Source organism: Convolutriloba macropyga, chromosome 11, assembly GCF_964194025.1.
Source record: "Convolutriloba macropyga chromosome 11, txConMacr16.3, whole genome shotgun sequence".
Classification (NCBI taxonomy): Eukaryota; Metazoa; Xenacoelomorpha; order Acoela; family Convolutidae; genus Convolutriloba; species Convolutriloba macropyga.
In genome coordinates, this window is record NC_134478.1 from 57,689,952 (window position 1) to 57,714,481 (window position 24,530).

General features: G+C 35.9%; 1 protein-coding gene across 8 annotated transcripts in view; it reads left to right on the plus strand.

The window, feature by feature from the left end:
* The window catches only part of LOC142349505 (epidermal growth factor receptor-like), a 132,892-nt gene that overhangs the window by 73,515 nt on the left and 34,847 nt on the right, over positions 1-24,530 (plus strand). For 5 of the 8 annotated variants that reach the window (XM_075401101.1, XM_075401106.1, XM_075401107.1 and 2 more), the window contains exons 12-20: positions 7,538-7,552; positions 13,846-14,072; positions 14,692-14,900; positions 15,332-15,465; positions 16,300-16,522; positions 20,085-20,191; positions 20,453-20,627; positions 20,902-20,913; positions 21,317-21,448. In XM_075401101.1, coding sequence (XP_075257216.1) covers positions 7,538-7,552; positions 13,846-14,072; positions 14,692-14,900; positions 15,332-15,465; positions 16,300-16,522; positions 20,085-20,191; positions 20,453-20,627; positions 20,902-20,913; positions 21,317-21,448 — 1,234 coding nt within the window. The remainder of the gene's footprint in view (positions 1-7,537; positions 7,553-13,845; positions 14,073-14,691; positions 14,901-15,331; positions 15,466-16,299; positions 16,523-20,084; positions 20,192-20,452; positions 20,628-20,901; positions 20,914-21,316; positions 21,449-24,530) is intronic. The other 3 variants (XM_075401102.1, XM_075401104.1, XM_075401105.1) reach the window with 3 other exon arrangements.

The following is a 24,530-nucleotide window of genomic DNA, read 5'->3' on the forward strand; positions in this document are numbered from 1 at the left end:
TTTGTCACATTATCACGTCATTGACAGTTTATATATCACATTATTGGCCTTCAAAATAAGAAACAATTGATATTATTAAAATGCTTGAAGATATAGATTATGATTTTAACGGCTTCGACACTCCTTTCTCGAAGAATTTAATAGACTTTTTTGTCTTTAACTGCCGTTTTTAGTTTCTCTTTTTAGTCGCACGAAATTTTGCTGTGCAATGACCCGGTTTCATTGCCTCTTCATGAAAAAATAGTTGAGATGATATTCTGATTTTAGTAGATAGGTGATAGCTTTCATGACTCTGAAAACAATTGTTTTCCAAATTAAAAAAAAACACTTTAACTTTGCAATTTTGTTGCATTTATTGTCTGGTTGTTATATAGTCTCGTTAATTACAGGCCAGTTATGACATTATTGTTGTCAAAGGAAGGTTTCAAAAGGGAATTAGTGTCACACAATCTAATGTTTTCGAAGAATTCATTTACTTTACTGGCTTGGATACGAAAAAAAAAGTAAATTAATTTTTTGTTTTTGTCATGTTGGACGTTTTTTTTAGACATAAGACATATTCTGGATAATTGTAATTCTCATTGGTTTCTTGTGGAAGAATATACGAACCTAATTAATTTTTTTGTACTGTAATTATTGGTGTTCATGTCTTTACAAATAGTTTTTTTCGAAAAAAAATTTGAAGTGTTACTTATTTTTGCATTTTGTTTTCCTTTTTTGTCTACTTGTTACCTTGCTTCATTAATAAGAGGTCACATAATACAATATCGGTCGTTGCAGAAAGTGCAATTGAACGCTTTTTGATGGCCATAGTATGGCTTTACGGTTTCGAAAGCGTTTTCTGCCAAGTTTTATTTGATTTTTTGTTTGTTGTCTATATGTTCTTTTTGTAACCGCGTAAAAAATTGAATACCGACAGCTCTTAATTTCTTCTATAGAAGCGTTGGTAATCGTACACCTTTGGGATAATTTATTTGATTTCTGATGGTTTTCATTATTTCAAAATTTATTGTTTTAAAAAAAAATAAGCGGATTTTTCAACTTTACTGTTTTTGTTCTTTATTGTCTAATTGTTACCAATCCTTTTTATTGACTACTCCGTTATCTTTTCTGTTGAATTAAAAATCATTTTGTTTAATATCAGTTTTATCTGACGGTGATTCGACTGTGTTATTGAGTTTTGTTTTTTAAAGCGGACATGAAGTTTTTGATGTAATTAATTTTTGTTGTTGCTGTTGTTTGATTTTGCTGTTCGTCTTGACTCGCTTTCTTAATATTTGCACCTCTCACCAATCTAATGCACCATTTTTACTCCACCACAGTTATTTGCTTTGGAGACTTTCTTTTCGTTCATACACCAATTTTTTTTAAAATACTTGAATTTTTGGGTTTTTCTATGTTCCTCATTTGGTAGACAATCAAGCCAAAATTGTGGATGAGCGGGGTCGGAACCTTATGTGCAATCGCACATTACCGAGTCGCCTTGTCAAATTAAGGGTTTCAATGACTGACAACTTTACTTTAATTATAGACAATTTTACATGGAAGAAAGGGAAGCGGTTTCGTTTTTAAGTTAATTAAAAAAAAAATTTATGGTCTGTTACTGTATCAACCCCTAATGCTGTAAGAATAGTGTAGCTAGTGTTAATTATTTGTTTATCAGTCCCAAAAATTTAAATTCATTATTCCCAAGTTAGTAAATCCCAGAGATTCGTTTTATTTGTCAGCTTTCAATTGTTGGTGTAAGTTGGGGTTGACTGATAAAAACTAAAGAGATTCTGAAAAGTTTATAGTATTTTTGGATAATACTAGTAATTTTAAAGTGGGGGGGAGGGGGGGTTAATGTAACAGATCGACGCTGAAGAGCTACAAATTTGATTAAAAATTGGTTATTAGTCTTATTGATTGCCTGTAAATGCTGATGTTAAATGTGATTTCAGAGAAAAGTAAGTATGCACGTGAAAAAAATATCTTGATTATTTTAATTTGACTTGATTTGATATGCCTTATGAAATGACAAATGATAATGCGATATGTTGAAAGGACTAGTGGTCACTTAGCTATGAGCTAGATCCGGGTGATCACTGCCGACCGATTATTGTGTTGTCTATTTGAACAAGTAGATAATATGCGTATCGGATAGTGCTAGTGCAGAAAGCAGAATGTTGTGAGTTGAGCAGAAATTATTAGATTTTAGTAGACGTTTCGAAATTAAACTAGTTTTTTTTCTCATTCGCGACCTCAATTAATTTATTCGACAATCGGTTGTCAATTATTGTCTTCTGCTTGTTTTCTAACCTCCTTTCGTTTTTAAGTTTGTTTAATCGCTTTATTAATGAGACGCGAGTCTTCTCCTCATCAAGACCTTCTTACTAAAATATAACTGCTACAATCATAGCTTATTTTGAACAAACAAAGCGAACTATGAATGGGAATGACGTGAAATTTATCTAATACCTGGCGTTTGATAGGGACCTTTTGTTTGCTTAATAGATTAAGACTGAGATATCTTTGACTTTTTTAACTGCACTCAAGCGATGCTTGTTGCAATTATTTGGGTCACATTGGTTTTAAATGCGATGTTTTGCTTCATCATTTTTATCTGACGTATTTGACTGTTTGTTTACAAAAATGTGATAAACTGTTAAATCACGAAGGTAATAAGTCGCGATGCTGTACTGTTAGGAGATTTTACAGTCTCTGTGTATCGTTAATCAAAACTGCAAAGAAAGCAAAAGTCCACCTCGTCTCCACTAAGCGCCTAATGTCCCTAAGATTAATCTTGCTGCGACCAACGCATGCCAAGATCCAGTTGTTGGAGAGCCATTTTATGATGTAAGTTATGTTTCTTCATTTTTTTCTATTGATTTTCAAAATGTACTGATATTACATAACTGTTGTATTTTATTTCGTGAATCTGGACACTTCACAAGTAAAGTACGGTGTTGCTGCATAGATTTCATTTATTTGAATTCATTAATTCAAATTTCAATAATTGCTCTCAAATTTTCAGAGGCAATTATTTTAAAGGTGTTTGTTGGTTTTTATGCACAATTTGCGCTTAAATTTTCAATTGATTGACGCGCATTCAGAAAACAAACGGTCGCTAAATTAAAACCGATTGTGAGCAATGACCGTACATAGCCCGTGTAGCGTGAGATTCATCCGATAGGTCGCGGGTCCGAACCCCTCCCACTTGAGGAGTTTTTGCACCATGAAAGTTTTAATAGCCTATGCCTCCCTTCTAAATTGTTTGCGTGGCCAGTCTTATCGAGAGCAATTCGCACGGCGTTAGTTGGTTTATGTTCGGCGCTTGTAGTTATGTCTTTTAAATTTTAACCTTTTTGTTAGTCTTCCCAAAACTCGGTGTTCATTGGCGTATGTAATTAAGTCCAAATTTTCGAAACTTTTTTGGTGGAATCCTCCCGAAAGTCAACAGAACTCGAGAATTTTTGCAGAAATTGTTGTTCTATCGATCATGTTCTATTGTCCTTCAAATAAAAATTTTGTTTCCTGGTTTGTTTTGGTGGTCACTTAAAGTTGTGTAATTTTGTGTAAATTTTTTTTGCCGTGATTGATGGTTAAATTGTTGAGCGAAGCAAAGGTAAACATGTCCTTATAAGTTGATTCTGCCCGTTAATCTTTTTGTCGAATATTCTCCTGTGTTGCATACGTTGTCTCCCCTTGAAATCACCTTAGCTGTACCTCATTTCGAGAGACCTGTTATTTTTTTCTGGATATCTCTATATATGGACTCATTCAGTTGTCAATCAATTTTATTAATTGTATCAATCATTCTGTTGCATCATTTTAATGTTGAATATTTGTGGTTTTTTCATGTTTTTTAATATCTTGAAATTTTGATAATTTGATACATTCTTTTCTTATTAATTTGTACGAACCTTCAGGTCATTTGTTTTTGTTAGTCAATCATCCATGGTCTAAATTAAGTTTTGAAAATTTTGACTTTGCAGGTTGTTAATTTTAGCCAAGATGCAAAAACTCCTCAAAAACGGTGGAAAAGTACCTGTTACGCTTTTTACGTGAGAAAAACTACGTAATTGATTGAGTCAACAAATACATTCATTTTTTTTTATCTGTTTACAGTTTCTGTGTTCAAGTTTTATCGCTATCAGTATATTATATGGGGGTGTGTTTGTTTGAAACATGAGCGTGTTTGAGTACGTATTGAAAAGAGGCGCAGCTTTATTAATGGTTGCTTTTCAAAGTTGTTGTGTACAGCTTTTAAAAAAATTCTAAGTCGGGATTTTCAGGACGCAATATTTGGTCCCAAAGAAAAAGAAAATGCGCGTCAAGAGTGGATATTTAATATAGATAAAAATATAAAAATAGTATTTGTTTTTCTACAGCTCATTGTTAGAACATAGGTGTCGTGGAAGCCCAGTAGTCAGTTGGAGAAATTGAGTAACTATTGCTTTTATTAAATCATGGCTTAGCTGCCGAATCAAATCGTTGTTGTTATCACGCGTGTTTATTTCCATTTTCGTCATTGTCATTTTTGCGAGAGTTTTTGAAGGCACGATTTTGTTGGTAAAAATCGGTTTTGGCTTTTAACTCAAGAATAGAGAAGTTTCTGTATTTTTGTTGTGTAAGAATAGCCTCATGTGTGTTTTAATCAACGGTTATATAACCATCGTTTGAGTGCAACGTCCATCGATATTCGTTAAATTTTGCATTAAGAATTTGATTTTTTTTCCTGGTCTTTGGGGCAAGATTGTGATTGCGGTAGTTTTTCAGTTAATTTTTTGCAGTTTTTAATGAATTTTGTTTCTTTAATTATTTTGAGCTAACTTTTGTTGCATAGTAGACTGGAGAGGTCGCGAATGAAAAAAAACATCTAAATGAATGGCGGTAGGAATGAAAACTGTTTCAATAGTTTAATATGATTCCTCGATTCTTCGTCGTTTATTTTCCTAGTATTTTATCTGCTTAAGTAACTTCTGCTGGCTGCACTTTCGGCTAAATGGTGACAACATTGTATCTACTAGCTTGACTGCAGCTTACGCATCTCAAAAATGGACAATAAAACCCCTATAAAGTGTCTCTTCATCTTTCGAAATAATCTGCAATGACTACTTTCTATGATAACAATAACAGCTGAGCTCCTCGAAAAATTGCCGTTGAAAGTCCAAGTGAGTTTTGGAGAAGTTAAAGCAACCAAACCAACTATCATCCACCTATCATCATTCCTATCACGAATTTACTGTCAAGTTAACTGACCTTGATTTGGCTCATATTGAAATTTAATGGAGATTATTGATAAAATTTATAGACTTTAGATGAAACAAGCTGGCATTTCAATACTGCGAGATTTAGTTGCACAAATTTAGACGGTATAAAGTTTTTTCATCAATTTTCACATCAAAAGTTTGTATCTCTTACATTATTTTGGAACTAAATTGCGCGACAAAATGTCGCCAGTAATGAAGTGCCAACTTAAAAGGTAAAATGTAAAGATATATCGCTTAAATTAATAGTTACAACATCGTAGTGCGTAGATTGAATAGAACTAAGGTGAGTTAAGTGGCCATGGATGAAAGCCCCCTGTCCAGAAAAACGTCTAAAAAGTTCTGGAAGTCTTTTGATGTTGTACCGAAACGTCACTCTCTATCCACACTCTCCCTAGTTAGTTTCACAAAAAAACTAGATATATGATCTTTTTCCGGGTAACAAGTTTAATTTGTAAATTGTTAAAGCTGCAAGACAGAGGATTAGGTCGGCATAAACAAAGTTTTTGTTCCGTTTTTTTGGCCGTTGAGAGCCTGAAGTTCTTTCATGGTGTCATGTCAAAATTCTGACGATCATTAAATCTTAATTTGTTAGAGCAGATAATGTTGGACTTACGTTACAATTTTTTTTTGCAAAAAAATCATTGAGAAATCGCCCTTCCGAAAGAGCCATTAATTTTGAATTTTCAGTTGTTCAGCAAGTTGATCCAAAGTTTTGGCGTTCTTCGTGATAAATTTTTCCAGCGTTTTCCGTGTTCCGTGTGTATTTATTTTGCTCGCGAACGAAGTATGTAAGAGCAAGTATTGCAATGATGTGTTTGTGCATTTTTTCTTAGTCGATTTCATTTTTTTCCACCCTTGAATTTGTAAATTTTGCCTTATCTATAATGATTTCATTAAGAGACGGAAAAAAATGGCGACCAGTTACAGCTAAAAGTCAAATGAAAAAAGCGTCTGTCTATGAAATTCAAATAAAACGCAACATTGACTTACCAGAAAACCCCTTGTGAAGTTGATGAACTAGATCCAAGTTTCACAGTAAAAAGAAAGTTGTTGCAAGATCACAATTTATTCTTATCTTTTCTCTCTGTAATGTTCAACACAAGTGCAAACTTAGCCACAGTTGAACAAACTTAAAAATATATCACATCTTGTGACAACTTTCTTTTTACTGTGAAACTTCTTTTTGCTTGTTTTAACCCCAGCCGGGTCCACTTTTGACTATTTTCGGGCTATTTGTCGGGTTTTAATTGTACTTTTAGAAAGTTTCTTTTCTGTCAATTTGTCAACTCTGGTTTCTATTTGATGCTCTCTGCTTTCAGCTGCAGAGATGAGGTGAGTAGTGGAAATCGCGGTGGTTTACCGCACGGATTAAGGATCCCTCGCATCTAGTGTAGAACCTACGCTAAAATCAATCTGAATTGCAATTGGAAAGAAGTCTACACATCTGAACTTTAAGTTCCATCAATCACAAACCAAGTCTTTATAAAACAAGTCTTTAGACAAAACCTATTCGATTCGGTACACTATAGTTATACTGTTAAATGATTCGAACTAAAAACGCATTTACAATTTGATTGATTTAACAAAACAGAAGCGAGACCGACTGTAAGCAAAGTATTCAGTTTGGTTTATGTCAAACTACGATATTTCAGTGAATGATGATGATCATCGAAGAAATCGATATATGAACTAACTATGAACTGTAATGGTATAATAATATCCGAAAATATGGAGATCTAATGTCCCTTTGGCTCAATGGTTAAGGCACTGAAAGAATAAAAAGATCATGCATGAAGAACATAGACTAAGGTTCGAGGCTTTATAATGAAGGGATCCCTTTTCTGTGCGGTAGACCACCCATCACTACTGGGTTGTCTTTAGAGTCTAATTTTGATCCAAGAATTTTTAAGAACTACGAATTGACCATTATTATTAATTTTTGTTCGTTATATTTTGCCATGTAACTTCCAGAATAAAAATCGACTTCATCGTGGGGCTTTCATCCGGTTGCATTTTCTCAGGAAATTTGTGTTGTACCGTTGAACTGGATGTGTTGGCAAACCAGTTCGTCATTTTCATAAGGTAACTAAATCGGCTTCAAAATACGATCGTAAGAAACAGCGGCTAACAAAGCATTTTGTTTAGTAGCAAAACAACCTTTACTCTAAAAGTTGATTTTTCCAAACAATCTCAGCTTATTTTTAACAATGTCTGTTTTTGTTTGTCTGAAAATCCCTCCTAAGTTTCCGGAGTGTTTAGCAAGGAGTTGTTTTTGTACATTTTAGTAACCCAGATGCCTGGTTCGTATGTATTCTCTCTCTATCTCTGTTTCCTTGAGCCATTGAGAGCTACATCATGCTTTTCATCACAATCCTACGAACCATACATAATTACATACATAAATACATGGCCTGTAATGCTACACGTTTTTAATACTACTTTTACTTACTACTACTCGTACTAGTACATCTACTTAGCTTGTGAAATGTGATATGACAATGTCAGCCTGTAAACTTCCCTCTTAGATTTGAAGGACAAAAGTGTAAACACAGTGAACTCTGACTGCCATGTTGTCTGACCCATTGACCTTGATTACATACATCATCTGGAGTCTTTCAAGTTCCCTTTGTAGAACTGCTCAGAACACACAACACATTGAATAGTCTGACATTTTAGTGGGAAAACAAAGGCTGGATGAAGTCCAGAAACAATTCAAAGAATTTGACCATCTGTAGAATTGAATCTCAACAATTTTATCTCATGACCCGGTTTCGAACCGACGCACAAATCACTTAGCAATGTCTGAGTTCATATGTCACGGTAGCGCCTCTAAAAGCCTTAGCCTTGTCGAATTATAAATTTCTCTCGTTTAATTTTGACAAGAATTTTAACCTTGCTGGTGTTAATGGGCTTTCTTATCGCTATGATTTTTATTTTGATGACCTAATATTTAATTGCTTTCAAACAAAGTTTGTGGCAATTGTGTGGGCCCTGTTGGTCTTTTAATGCAATTTTTTCTACTAAAAGTTCGCCAAAAATGCTTTTGTTTCATTTAAAATCTTAGTAATCTAAAATAAGCGCATACCAGAACTTTAAGCCCCTAGTAACAGTATTTATGCGCACCTGTCTTAAGGCAGAAATCACCTCCCACTGCCTGTCGTTCAAGAATTCGAACGTCATTGGTCGGTTATGTTTTAATACATTTATTGCGCTGATCAGCTAGGCCCATTTCTTGGGTAGTTATCCGTGTCATTAATCAATAATTTTTAAAATTTTTGTCAAAATCAGTTGTTTGTGAGCAATCTGCATAATCTGTCTTCAGCTATTATTTGACCAAAATTTTTTCTGATATGACGCGAAAATTTTGATCGGTGAAATGCGAAATAAAAACGCCTCTAGCAGTTCATAGTTTCGAAATAAATTGAAACGAGCGTGAGACTAGCAACAAAAATACTCAAAATATGACTAACTACTGGACAATAGCAAGCAATCCGATATATCGCATGAATTTTGCAATATCCGATTGGTTGCTATTGTCCCCTTCAGTTGAAACGGTCTTGTTTTCGAAAAACGACCCAACGTTCAGATGAGTCTATAGTCATTTAATTGGCAACGTTTTTTCTCATCAGCTCCATTGCATCCGCTGTTTTCTACTTTTGAACTTTGATATTAAAATGTTCGAATGATATTGAAACGTTTGCTTATTTCAAATTTATGGGACACGGTACCTGCTGAAAGTTAATTATGAAAAATAACTTTTAATTGCATCGTGTAAGTTACAATTTTATTCGATTTAAAAAAATTGTAATATTGATTTTGTTTCTGCTGGCTGTTTTGATGGACTTATTTATCAATTGCTCTCAAACAAAATTTTTAGCAATAATATTAGTTTTGAAGATTGTGAAAACTTGAACAGAAATGGTGATCATTTTATTGTAACCGAATTCTTGAAATTCTGTTTAATTCCATGGAAATTCTTTGTTTAATTGTTGTTTTTGTACCAAATTTGGGGGCTGATCATGGTTCGAGGCCTTTGTGTCAGCGCACTCTCAAACAGCATTTTCTCAAAGACCAGCTGCGCATATTTGTTATTCATTAGCTCGAATATTTTTAAGCTGACATTAGTGATTTCACTTTCAAAATTATGTTATAATTTTCAATGGGCTCTGAGCTAAACATTGATTAACAACGTTGATTGAGGGGCCAATAAAGTGTAACTACATTAACTGTAGGTAGTCAAATTGATATCTATTTTAGAATTTTGAATGCAATTAGATATCAACTCGGATAAATCGTTTTTTGAAACCCTCTAATATAGTTTTGCTAGATAAAAAATCTAACAATTTAGTTGACTAGCGCTAATAATCACATATGGCAACAGAGAAGCAGGTGTTTTTTTAGGAATTTCAGATTGAGTCGAAGTTCTTTGAATTGTTGAATGTTTTCATCACCATTAACTACTCGAATACCCGATAGCACCACAATCTATCCTATATTCTTTTCCTATCACTTCCATGGCTTTTGAAAACGAGAGAACTAGTTGTAAAAAATGGAGATGTTGTGAAGCGAAATAAGTATGCACGTTAATTTCTTACGAGGTGTTGTTTTGTTTATTGACAATATTTACTGTTGGTTTGTTTGTTTGTTTGTATGCCTGGGCCCGGGAATTGCTTGTTTTCCTACTACCTAAGCCATGTAATCAGTTGTCACGCACCATCAACTCGCTCGCTTTTGAATGCCGACTTAATGCATAACTGGATGGCGGTGGCTTAGGGTTAGATGGACCACAGAATTGGGCTAAATTGGAGACAATTTACATGTAACTAATGCTCTGTACTTTTCCCCGATGCTATACGTCTGTAGTGCTAAATTGTAGTCTTAACTGTATGTAATCCTAAATTTGCGTTGCTTAAAAATGGAGATGAGTATAAATGAATTAGCCAAAATGAATGTAGTTTTCATGCATTAAATGGCACTTAATAAAAGGTGCCCTGAACACATTTTTTATTGTTTTTTTGTCAAATTCATTTGTCATCAAAAACATTTTCTAGAAAAATATTAGAAGTCGGACCGCAAAATTCGACAAAAATGTTCTAAAAAGGAAACAATTAGAAAGACAGCATTCTAATAAATATGGATAATTTGATTGATATGGTCAAATTCTTTGAGTTGTTTGCAAATTATTTTGTCATTGTTAGTCTTTTTTCCATATACAGCAATCATTTGGGTCCCGATGGTCTCTTTGATACAATATCTTTTCTGAACTATGTAATTTTTTCGTGATAATTTTCCTTAATTCTCGTTCTTGCGTTTTGCTTTGTAATTCTTTCAGTCAAACGTTTGAGTAGTTGAACTGAATTGCCACAATTTATTGGCACGAATTGTTTACAATAGAAGTCAACACAAGAGTTTTTAAATGAAATTTTATTGACTCAACTGGTGGTCGGTCAGGTGATAAACTAAAGAACCGCTGTGTTAAAGAGGTGAAAATATTAAATGAGCTGTTCATGCCTTTTAGAGCTGTTCATGCCTTTTCATTTAAACATGTTTATAACTTTTTGAGAGATCCATTTGTTGCCATGTTAGGTTTGTGAGTGCAAAGTACGCAGGGTATTCTATTGTATCAGCTCTACGATAGTTGGTTAGTCAGTTGTATTTGTATAAAAATTGTATAAAAAAAGAATTAGCCTTATCTGATTTTCTCGAGTCTTCAAAACCTGTTTTTTAGATGATCATTTTTTTCTATTCCTATTACCGTTTCAAGCGATGACCCAATCCTATTCGACTGTAAGTGAAGGGGATCACAAGCTGCCACTGATAATAGTTATGGTAATTTCAAGTTCGAATGGTGGAATGATTGAAATAGCAGTTGGTGATAAGTTCTGTTTTTCCTTTAATGTGTGGGTGAAATCATTTGAAAGAATTTAGCATTAGGTGTCACAAATTATCAGGAAAAAATGATGAAAAAAAGTTCTTGTAAGAGTTGTAAAAAGTTTTCGCAAAAGGTAGCTAGGTTTTTGTCTAATTGCTCTCAACCGTTTGCGGCAATTATATTAGTCCTGCGGTCTTTTTACGCCATTTTTTGCTTGACCGATTTTTCGTCTCACTTATTTTACTTCTCGTCCTCAGAAACGGGGTAAACAGGTAACGACCAGAGGGCATTAAGTTCTTATAGAGCCTTTTGGCTTACTAAACATTAAGTAAGCGATTCAACGAAACTGTTTTCGAGGCATAAATTCATGGTGTGAAGGCGGTTTGACCTCCCTCCAGTTCACGCCCCCTTCACCCTCTACCACAACATCCGCACCCCCTGTCACCACAACCCCTTCACATCGGTGCACCCGTAAGCCAGCGCGATCCCCCTGCGCTCAACCCACATCCCTTCAATTAAGCTAAGGCTAGCCTCCCTAAATCGTAGCTAGCTACTAAAGAAGCCCTCGTCATTCGTTGGACAGCAATTCACCCTACGTTAATTGATTGTTTTTAATAGCCGCCCTCATCTTCTCAGCCGGCTATTATAGCGCTCCTATTTTTTTTACTTCGTCGAATAAAAAAATGTTTCGCTTTACCTCATTTTGCCGCCTTTTCAACATTTTGCGTGAAATCTTTTTGACTTCTCTAGGCTAGTTTCTCTCTTCTCTCATTCTGCTAAAAGTGATTTTGAACATCAGTTGCTCAGCAAAGCAATTCAAAATGAACAGTCAGTATAAAAAATTGAAGTCAGAAATAGAAACGGGATAAACCCATAAAGCCCAATTTTAGATGCCCGCTATTTGAACGTCGGTCCTATAAGTATTAGTTACCTCTCTCTAATACTTATTGTTATTGATAGTAGCCCCTGTAGCCTCTCTCTAAGAAACAGAAGTATGTTCAACTACGAAATGCCATCAAAATAAATCGGACTTAAAAAAATGTTTTTGTACGAAAATCTTTTTTTTTTCAATATCTTCTGTTATTTCAATCCCAGTCATGCTTATTGGAATCAACGGCGGCTATTTTCCGGCAATCTGCCGGGTATGTTTTAAATATGCGGGGAAATAGTACTGACTATTATTAAATGCGGAAGAATTAGTGATCAATTATAAACGTATGATCAATTATTTTTTAAACTTATTTGTTGTTTTTTCACAGCAATCAAATGACTTTAATGAAATTAGCCAAAATTTTCAATCAATCTCAATTGAACGCTGAAAATTCTTTATATGAACCTACACAACCGGAACATGTAATCTAATCGTCCTTTTAGTCTTTCAAAAATGTTCTAAGCTGGCAATTTAATCGACATTTTTGTCTCCTAACATTGGGAATGAGATTAAAATTTACGTAATCGGAGAAAAATTTTCTCAACTTCGATATTGAAACTCAAATTATTGAAATTTTGTTTTTTCACATCGGCTCTTGTCAAATTTACCGTTAGCTAAAAGTAGAACTGCAAGCAGATGATTTTCAACTTGTCTAAATCATGATTTCAAATGCTTGAAAAAATATGTACTGTACCATTTTTATACTGTTTTTGATGAAATCTTGACTTCTCTAAGCTAGTTCATGGTTCGCTGATTTTGCTCAATCTTCGTTTTATTGTTAGTTTCTCACCAAGCACCGATCCATGAAGCACAATTTTAGATGCCTGTTACTTAAAACTTTGTTTTAGTGCATCTTTGTTACCAAGTCTAATGCTCATTTTTTAATACCACTTCCCTTATTAAGTCTAACTACCAAATGCAATCAAAATAACACGTTCTTTTGTTTTTCTGTAGGAAACAAGCAAAATAACACGTTTTATTTTTTCTGTAACAAAGCAATCTCATTTTTTCGATGGTTGTTGTAATCCCAATCGGTGTCTTGGGAATCAATCGCGGCTGTTTTCTGTTTTCTGGGAATATGCTGGGTATGTCTTTAAATTCTTTTTTTGATTGTCTTCTCAGGGATACTTGGAAAAAATCCAAAATTTTACGTTGTTTTTTTATGGTTGGGGAGATAGTTAAGTAGTGCTGAGATAGATATCAAGCTATGTTGGTTCTCTGAAGTTTGTTTTCGATTCTTGGTTGTTTCAATTTTTCGGGGTTGTTTTTCAATTTATTGAGGTCGTTACTTTGAACAGCCTATTAATTTTCGTAGCCTGTCATTCTTTCTGTTAAAAAGCGGCTTTGAAGTCATCCAAGAAGTTTCTTTCGCTTGCTGTTTTTCCGTTCCCGCTTGCATCAGTTTATATGTCGAATTATTGCTTAAGTTGTTTTCTTTCAACTGAAATAGCAGCAAAAAGCACTTCCTTCGAAAGTAGAGCAATCACATTTAGTTTTATAGAACGTGTCGTTTCTGCATGAATGTTCTACTGGGAAGAATTTGCTCAATAATTATAATAGATAAAGCTATCTATTCTTATACAAAGTAAATGGTGTCTTGGAATGCATATCACGCGTAGGTAAATTAAGTCATGAAAGTTTGACGATTGACAAATAATAAATAGAAACCAATTCTTTGAAATAATTAAAAAACTGAATGAATTGAGGGACTCTGATTGTGCAAATTAGGTGTTCGGAGTAATTATTTCAAAAAAAATCTACCCTGAAAACCTGTAAATGTTTTTGTTCAGGGGAGGCTCATTCGTGATTGGCGACAACCGGAAGTTGACCCACTTAGGACTAGCGTCTCTAAAACAAGTGAAAAGGATGCCCCAGGGTGAAACGATGTCAATAACTGGAGACCGTCTCTGCTATGTTAATGAGCAGATGCTGAGAGACCTGATAGTTCCCAGGCCAGGCACGTCAGAGGTCTCTACGATTATGAACATTGGTGAAGTGGCGTCTGCTGACCAGTGCGGTTAGTTCTGATAGCTGTGGATGTGTTGAAGCTCAAATTCCGTCACTTGTTGCTCCCATTTTGCAAAAAAAAATTGGCACGTTTGTTCTTTATTAAAAAAAATAATCGCGGAACCAATAAATTATTAATTGTTTCTCTTAAACTTATTTAAATCTTGGTTGCAAGTCAATGGGGTCTCACTGGGGCATTGCGGGTACTATTACCGCGTTACCTGTCCTCTTTGGTTGCGGTAAAGATTTATTTTGTTTATTATTAGATGCTAGATTTGTATTACCTGATCAAAGAAATATATTCTTTCTTTCTTCCTTATTAGTCCTGGTGTCTTTTTATGCGATTTTTCGTCTGCCCTTTTGACTATTTGTCCTCAAAAATAGGATTAACAGTTAGCGCCAGGAGTGCATTAAGTGACTGAGCAGCTCTCTTAGAGCCTTACGCCTCGCTAGTCTCTAAGTATGCGATTCAACAAAACTTCGTTCATGAGACTATTTCATGGTGCGAAGGGTGGTTCTTAATCTTAAAAGTTTGAAGTTTTAAAAATTTTGGCCATGTTTAAGTTTCATTCTTCTTTTAATCAATTGAACTCCCGATGCGTACGACTTTACCTTGCTGACATTTTCAGACAATCTACCCAAATGTGATAAACAATGTGCCAAAGTGGGTGGAAAGCAAGCGTGTTGGGGCCCGGGGCCAGACATGTGTTTCAAGTGTCGAAATTATGACTTCAACAACAAGACGTGCGTTGAAACATGTGACCCCGAGAAGGCTTTTGTTGACGGGAAGATGTGCGAAAGTTGCCATGAAGAGTGCTCTGGCGGATGTCAAGGAAGGGTGAGAAACTAGTTTTGCGATGAGATATTTCCCCCCCTGTGTCGGTTTTGACCATCCATCACGTGCGCATCGGGGTCGTGAGAATTTTTTGCCCATTAAGGAGAGTTTTGTATTTGGGCTCGACAAGACAAAAAGTGAATCTGATTTCAAAAAATCTTATATTCAGCTGTGAGATTTTAGTGCCATATATTAGTTGCATATGCTGTTAAGATGTAAGATTAAAAAGGTGTTAGCGTAGCCACTATAATTCGTGGTATATTGGAAGGTATTTGGAGGCGCCGGACATATCTATTTTTCGAGGCCGTTTCCAAAATTGAGCAGAGCAGAAAAAGAACAGCTACTTTTTTTTGACGAATGCCGAATAACTGTTAGAGTTGATATAGGATCTGATGTTTCCTTTTAGTTATGATGCATGTTTTTTGTGTGTTCAGGGTCCTGAAAATTGCAGCAAATGTGTGAACTTTGAGAACGACGGAATGTGTGTGAAACAGTGTCCAGTTGGGATGTTCGCCCTCTCTGACACGAAAATGTGTCGCCCTTGTCCGCCTACATGCGAGCTGGACAGGTACCTGCACTGTGCCTTAAATAGAATCTCTTATGATCTATTTCCCCTCCCCATCCCATCGCCCTTATACCTTGTTGGCAAAAATTTGTATACAGCCACCACTCGCATATGCTAAATGGCTGTTAAGAGACATATTTAGCCTTCTTAAATTTGTTCGATGAATTTTTGATCTATTCTGCCAGTGTCGTTTATAACACGTCCACCCTTAGCTGCATTTTAAAGAAAGAAAACGAATTTATTTCGCTATTTAATAAACAACCAGTCGATGGCGGTGATAAGCGAAGGAAGCGTCATGTTTCCATTTGCAGCTTACCCTATTTAATTTAATATAACAGCACATTCACAACAATCACAGTTCAAAAGAAATGAAAACAAACTTGGAATTATCTTTCACATTAGATTGTTAGTTAGCAATATTAAATTTATCGATTCAAATTTGTTGACTGGATAGGATTCTTTCAAGTTATGGCAAATATTAGTTATAGTTGCTCGGTCAGCACATTCAACTTCAATTATTTTAATGCGTTGTATAGGATATGTTGGGCAATAATATAGGTCCTGGGGGGGGGGGGGGGGGGGGAGGGAGGGAGGGGTTCTGAAGCGGATGATTTTGAGCAACAAAAAATCAAAAAAATGTAGTTGTAAATCAGTTTTTTGGATTACAAGACGATAACTGAAATCATTAACTCTCTACATACATCCAACCGTGGCCATGAAGAGCGCTTTTGACTCAACGAGTAATGCATCCAACATCAATGAAATAAACAAAGCACACGACGTGAAATTATTTAAACATTGCCAAAACATCTTATCCAGTTTGTTTCCTTTTTACAGAGGCTGCACTGGCAATAAGTCCATACTTGGCGACGGTGGATGCAACAGATGTGATGGAATGGTCATGATACATAATGTCAATTTGGATGCACCAGTACACAGTATGTTGTGGGGTCGTAACAACACTTGTGAGCCTCCTCCCAAGGTTGAGTACGAATGTCCAGAGAACTACTTCTATGATCGTCTGGGAGTGTTGGAGACTTCGATTTTTGCTCAACAAATGGTGAGGCATCTTTACTCAATGCCGGACTATTTTCGAATTAGATATGTTCAATGACCGCCAAGCCCACCCTACCCTACCCCACCCCTCCACCAGCTTTTATCGTCTCCGACTGAGGCCAGCCTTCCTAAGCTCAAAGTAGCTACAACCCGACGTTATTGAGTTATGTTTCTTTAAGTCAGTTTTCTGGTTCACGAGTCAAGTTGTGACCGCTGCTTTCTCGATACTTAATGGAGAGGGAGAGCTGAATTTCTGAATTTGTTTCTATTTTTTAATAGCCTCTTCAGCTTCTCAGCCGGCCATTATAGCGCTTTTATTTGTACTTCGTCGTACTAAAAACGAAATCAGAAATAGAAACGGGATGAACCCATAAAGTCCAGTTTTAGATGCCCGTTACTCGAAATTTGTTCTTATTTACCATCTCTAATGCTTATTGGTATTGATACTAGCCCCTGTGTCGTCTCACTATGAAATTGGAGTATGTTCAGCTCCCCAATGACATCAAAATAGTTCGAACTTTAAAATTGTTTGTGTACAAAAATCATTTTTTTCATTAGTTTTTCTCTTTCAGTTCCAATCTTGGTTATGGGAATCAACGGCGGCTATTGTCCTGCAATCTGCCGGGTATTTTTATAAAATTTAACGTTCTATTTGAAATTTAGCGTGTTTTTATTTTTTCTTTCTGTGTATGTTTAATAGCCGACGCCAGCCTCTCAATGGCTATTATTTCAAGTCGCGATTTTCACGTTTTACTTCTGACTTACTTCACTCACCGTTTCAACTGAATGGATTTTAATTTCGGTCATGCATTGGATTACGCAATATAGTGAATACGGTCAACGTTAAGGAGAGCAAAATCAAAAGAAACGGGATGAACATATAAAACCCGGTCATTAAGTCAAAGTGAATTAGTTTATAAAAGTTCATTAAAGCGATTGCTAGTTGGCATTAGTATTAGGCTTCATAGCGTTCAGTTTAGAAGCTGAATTAAGTTTAATTTTAGAATCTATTCGAATGTGCAGAATTTGCACACCAAATAAGAACGTTTTGACACTTAGAGATATTCTCTTAATTAATAGCAGCCCTCATCTTTGCAGCCGGCTATTATAGCGCTCCTAATTTTTTACTTTTTTGAACAAAAAATGTTTCGCTTTACCTCATTTTGCCGCTTTTTCAACATTTTGCGTGAAATCTTTTTGACTTCTTTTGGCTAGTTTCTCTCTTCTCTCATTCTGCTAAAAGTGATTTTGAACATCAGTTGCTCAGCAAAGCAATTCAAAATGAACAGAGTCAGTATAAAAAATTGAAGTCAGAAGTAGAAACGGGATAAACCCATAAAGCCCAATTTTAGATGCCCGCTATTTGAACGTCGTTCCTATAAGTCTTAGTAACCATCTCTAATACTTATTGGTTTTGATAGTAGCCCTGTAGTCTCTGTTTTTTTAATATCTTCTATTCTTTCAATCCCAATAATGCTTATGGAATCAACGGCGACTATTATCCGGCAATCTGCCGGGTTTGTTTTTTCTTTCAATCCCCATTTGCGTCAAGCGGATCAACGGCGCTTTTTTCCGGCAATTTGCCGTCTTTTCTGGATACAGTGAGCTTCGTTTTTGGTGCTTTGGCTCTTTGTTGCTTTAGCTCTAATCGTTTTCCGTAGTGTTAAGGTCAACTAATTCATTCAAACATTTCAACTAAATGAATTTTAAGGTTTTTCACGCATTCAATTACGCAATGTGGTAAATACTGTCAAAGTCAAAAGATCAAAATCAAAAAAGACGGGTTAAACCAATAAAACGCGGTCATTAATTCACTGAGAATTTGGTTATCAAAGTTTTTTAGTGTTAGCTAGCTGACATTGTTATTAAGCTTATTAGCTTTCAGCTTAGAAGCTGAATTAAGTATAGTTTTAGAATCCAACTGAAACTGCACGCCAAATTAGAACACTTTTTTACTGAAAAAGAAAACAGAAAATTTTCGATCTTTTTATCTCTTCTTTTTTTGTTTCAATCCCGATGTGCGTCACCGGCGGCTATTTTCCGGTAATCTACCGGCTATATTAAGTCTTCGTGTTTCTCGTTTATTTCAGTGCAGTTTTGAACTGCTAAACTTTTCCTCTGGCTTAAATAATTCTGTGTTATCAGCTTTCTACACAAAAGTTTTTGTGAACTGGTGGCTTTTCCTGGGTGAAATGCCGACGCTTCGAGTCGTTTCCAGAATTCTTCTGGCCATGTTCTCGTTATGTCACCTAACGCTGATTTTATTGCTCTCGAACAAAGTATTTTAAACGTATGTCTTTAAATGCAAAATTTTTGCTTCACCGTTTTATTCTAGCTTTTCGATTTCACTTGTCGAGTGACTTTTTCACGCTTAATTGTTTTGATGTTTGCGTGCCCTTTTTTCAGAAATTACGTCTGTTGTTTGAATAAAACAGATTGTAAGATAAGCTATCACCAGGCCCTGATAGCCCATTAGTAATGAATGTAACATAATATTACACCGGAGGTTGGGGGATGGAACCCCTCCTTCCAATTTTTACTTCTTCCTCCTTAATTTTTACATTCTTGCGATGAGAACTAGATTTGCTTGATGAGTTTTTTTTATAAAATATTCTCTTCAATCTGACCCCTTGCTGGTTCAGCACAGAACCCCTATCTAATGATTTAAGCTACTCCTAAATAAAGCCTCAATAATAATGGTACAATTCGCGAGAAAAATGAAACAAGCAATTTGTATTTTTTCGAATACAATACAATGTATTTGTAATAATGCAAAACGTTCGAATTATTTGATCTGATTTTTTAGCAGGTTAGGATCTTTTCAACAATCCGCTCGCCACTTTGGTGCCTAGTAGAGAATCTCGGCCCCTGTCTGAGCTATACTTATAAACATACATAATTAGCGTACAGTTCGGATAAGCTATTATTACTCTGAGTGATAGCTGACCGCTGTTCACGACCATGCCTCTCATGCTCCGTGGCATGCCATCCGTAAATCGCGGGTCGTTTATAGTTGAGAAGCGCGCCCACTGGTCAGCTAGTTGAAATTCTCTTTCGCTTTATATTACAATTCGACTAATCGCCCTAGAAGGGCTCAATTTATTCTATTCAGTTTAACATACTTTTGCGTATACTTAAAAAGTTAATTCGTTACTCAGAATGGTCAGTAAATTTCTTTCTTAATTTCTAGTCCACAACCCCCCTCCCCCTTGCGAAAGGGGGATCTTTGAAAAGATCCATAGTTTAAATAATTTGAATCAATTCAGATCTGTTTTTGTTGCTTTGTTTATTCTACATTTCGCGAGTTTTCTGCCCAGCTGTTTCCGCAATCTGTTGTCTAAGATACTAATCTTAAACATGTGCAAAAAATTGAAAGCCTGTTTTTGCTCTGATAATGTTTTTTTCAGCACGATGAGGTATCTACGCTATTTAAAAATTCAAAAATTATCAATTACAGTTGGTACATTTGGTCATATTTGGTCTCGTTGGACGGTTAGGGCTAAATTCTGTTGCATGATTTTGTTTTGTGTATTTTATTGGGTCTCTTTTTGATTGGTGTTTTTTAGCTCTGCATAGCATGTGACCCAGAGTGCATCGGAGGCTGTTCTGGATCGGGTCCTACCAAGTGTAAAAGTTGCAAAAACTTCTTACAAGGCAATGTCTGTGTACCAGAGTAAGTGAAAATAATCACATAATAGTTCATGAAAAAATTTGATTGGTTAAAATTTGTCGTTAAATCTATAGGATCTTTTCCGTTTGTGCCCCCCCCCCGCAACCCCAAAAGAAGCTTGGTGATCATTCTGCCTCCCCCATTACCGTAATTAACGGTTAAAATTTTCGTGCGGATAAAATAAGGGGCCATAATGGGAAATCCCAATTATTCTAATTTGAAATATTTTGATTTAAAAAAAATCTTGATGGTACTATTTTACAGTTGTGGCTACTCATATGCATCTGTGTCCTCCACTGGCAAGTGTGAGAGGTGCAACGAGCAATGTGACCCAAGGGAAGGATGTTTCGGGGGAGAGGCTTACCAGTGCAATGCTTGTAAACACAGCTTCTACTATATCCAGTCAACAACAACATCCGAGAACAAGTCGGCCGAAAGGGTCAGTTGAAAACAGGCATTATTATCTTTCTAAATTGGTTTATATAGAATTTGCAATATATGTAATTGCTCTCGAACGAAGTTTGAAGCAATTATTTTTAGTCGGGTGTTTCCTTTATTTATTTAAATGGAAACGCCAATTTATCCAAGACGCTATCCTGCTAAATTAAATTGAGCCCCCTCCCGTGGTTCGAGAGCAATTTGTTTGATATTAGTAGGTTTAAGTTTGTTTCAACTTACCATTCAGTTCAATTATTTGAAATATCTTATTTTAGAAGCCTCCTGACGTGAGTTAATTTTACCGTTTTTGTCAACACTTAGAGGTTTATTGGTATATGGTACCTGCATTCTTTTGACATTTTCATTTCTGTATCTTAAGTCATTCGGATCTTTTTCGTTTATGCCCCCCTCCCGCAGTACGTTATGCACTCTCCAGTTACAGAGCACGTGTCATTGCATAGTATCAGTATGTAAAAATATGGCACGTGCGTCTGTGGGGTGCAAATAATAAGCACCCACTAAGATGGGGGCACAAACGAAAAAGGTCAATTCATTCAACAACAATTATAACCCATAATCTGGATGCTGGATCCTAGACCTTTTCACACGCTTTGAATGCTGACGACTGAGTAATTCGTACTCGCGATACCAAATCGTAACTCGATTTAATTAGATCTTTGTTTGTTATAGGTTAAGAATTGCGTGATCCAGTGCCCCGACCGCTATCCCTTTCTGATTCCAAATGGCAACGAGTGTGTGAGCCAATGTAAAGATAATCAGTACAACGACTCTACCAACGTCTGCAAGCCTTGCCACTCCGAAGTAAGATTTAATATGGATCAACCAACACCAGTTCTTGAATTGCCGGTTTCGGTGATATGTACTAAGACAATTGGTATGGTCTTGAAACAAGGCAATGGGTCAGTTTAATGCCTTGTAATACTGCTTACGTAAGTAAGGTGTCGTCGGAACTCATAACATAAAGCTTAAAAAAGTATTAAGTTTTGTTACGTCTCATCACAATTTTACATTGCTTTATCATCAAATCCTTAATAATGAGCGGAGATTTCTTCATTAGGCCTTGCTTCTAATTTGACGGTTTTTAAATGCACTCTAACTACCTTTGTAGCAATTATTATTTAGTTCCTGCTAATTGCTCTCCGAAGTTTGTAGCAATTATATTAGTCTATACTAGTCCTGTAGGTCTTTTTTTCCTGCGATTTTTCGCTTGAACGATTTTACGTCTGACGACTTTTAACTTTTCGTCCTCAAAAACGGGATAAACAGGTAGCGCCCAGCGGGCACTAAGTGCTCTGAGAGCCCATCAGCTCTGTTTCAGCTCAAACTGTTTTGGAGACTTATTCTTATGGTGTCAAGGGCGGTTCTTAGAGGTTGAAGACACCCCCACTGTTGACCCCCCCCCTATTGCCCCACCCCTCACCGCGATGTTGCTCCCCACCCCTCTGTTGCCCCCCCCCCCCATCAGCCCCCAGTGCCCCCTCAACAACCGATCGCTAAAAACACGCAATTTTTTTTTTACTAATTTTCAAAATTTTCAAGTTTTTTCGAGTTCTTTCAGCCCTAGGTGTCAAGGAAGCTCCTCTATGGTTTTATAAAAAGTTACTGCATAATTTCTAGCGGCATTGGAATGATTTCAACATTTTAACAACACGAAAATTTGAAAATTTTCGTCGGTTTTTAGCTTTCTCCAGCCTCAAGAGCCGAGGAACCTCCTCAACAAATCGACAATAGGTTACTGTATTGTTTCTTAATGTAATGAAATGTTTTTCATGATTTCAACATCACGAATTTTAGCTTTTTTTTTACAAAACTTGCATTTTTCAGTTTCTTTGACATTTATGGTCATTATTCAGGTTTTTCATTCTAACGCCTTCAGCGTTATGGTTTGACAATAAGCTACTGGAAAATGTTTTTTGGCCATTGATTAGTCTCTTGAGACATTGAAATGGTTTTGAAGATTTTAATATCTTGTTCTAGCAAGATTTTGTTGAAATTTGCGATTGTTTTCAAAATTTGTGAATATTTTTGTCCTTTTTTCAGTTTAACGATCATTACTGGCCAACGAAGCTTTTCAAGTTTTGCAGATGAGTTACTTGACGTAACTCCGGATGCAAAAAATATTTTTCAAGATTTTCACTGCAAAATCTGGTAGCTTTTTTTATATTTGCAAAAATATCATTTTTTATTTGATTTATTTCCTAACAAGGGCAGAAAACTACAAGTTGCAAATTCGAATAAGCTAAAGCTAGCCTCAGTAAACCGTGGCTCTCTACTGACGAAGCCAACTGCTCGCCGGCCGTTTGAGAGCAATTCGCCCAACGTTAATCGGTTATGTTAAGTCTTTTTAATAGCGGCACAGCGATAGCTGGGGCTATTATTGGCCTTCTCTTGGTTTTTTTTGATTTCGTCGTCATGATTTTTGTTACGACCATATGACGTCACAGCCACTTTTTGTTCATTCGTTCATGCAATTTCAACTGAATTGCATGTGTGACGTCATTTTTCGCTCTTAGTGGAGCGAGTTTTTTTGTTCATGCGCGTGATTAAGTTTTTGGTCACACTTGACTTACCTCACTCTCAAAAATGACTTCCTCACTTTGAAATTGACTTTTATTTACTTCAATTCAAAGAGATAAGGTCAAATTGTTGTGTGTCACTCTAAATGAAGGTTATTTGAGAGCAGCTAATAGAGGCAGCAAAAACTTATACAGATTTTTAATCAAAATATATAACAAATCAGCCTTCAATGAAAAGACGAATTATTGGTCTTTTTTACTGTTTTTTTCTGAGACTGCAGATCTACGAAGCTATTGCGGCTATTTTCTGGCAATCTGCCAGCTATGTTTATGCTATTGTTCGCTCAATTGTTTTCTCATCTGACGGATGGACTTTTTATCGAGATAAACGGGCGGTTAAGGCCCGAGGGTTTTAATGGAGAGTTGATAGTCTGTCAAATGTACAATTTACTGAAACTGCTCTGCATGTATCTAATCATGGTACAAAGCGGAATGTGGATAGTTTTAGACCCCAAGATATCCCCCTTCTCTTGATTAGTGAGGCTAGCCTCCCTAAGCTTATGCTAGCTGCCACCAAAGCCAACCCACGCCTCACGTTTAAGAGGATATTTCTCCGATGTTGCTCTGTTATTTATATTAATTGCTCTCAAACGAAGTTGGCGCAGTTGTTGTAGTAGTCTTTCTGATGAATTTTTTGCTGAGCAGTTTTTCTGTCCTTAATTTCTCGCGTTTTACATAATCTAACCTCTTCAACTCATTTTGCGGTAATAAAAATCGAATAAAAAGTGCTCCAAAATTGATTTTGTTTTTCACTTCAAATCATAATAGGGGTCTAAAATGCCTTCTGAAACCCATTGGCGAACTCCTACTCCCTGACTGAAGCAACCTAAAGTTTTTGGTTTCTATGAAAATCATGGCTTTTATATATTTCTACGTTTATATATGTATACATTTGTTTTATACGCTCACCACGAAAAAAGTTAACGGCAGACGATCTATGGAATGGATATGAGGAAAAACTGTCATCATATACTGTCTGCCTGAGTAGCCTGAAATTTATAGCTCTACAAAATGTCGGTATATTTTTGCCAGATTATTTAAGAAGTTAGCTGATGGGGAAATATCGTTCTTCAGAGTTTTAAAAGAAATTATTAATTGCTCTCAATTGAAGTTTGTAGAAATTATATTAGTCCTGTTGCTCTTTTTTATCCAATTTTTCGCTTGACCCATTTCCGTCCTCAACAATGGGATAAACACTAGTATCAAAGTATGTGATTCACAGAAACTGTTTTGGAGGCTTATATTTATCGTGTGACGGGCTGTTCTTAGAGGTTGACCCCCTTACCCTGGGTGGGTTATGTTTTTAG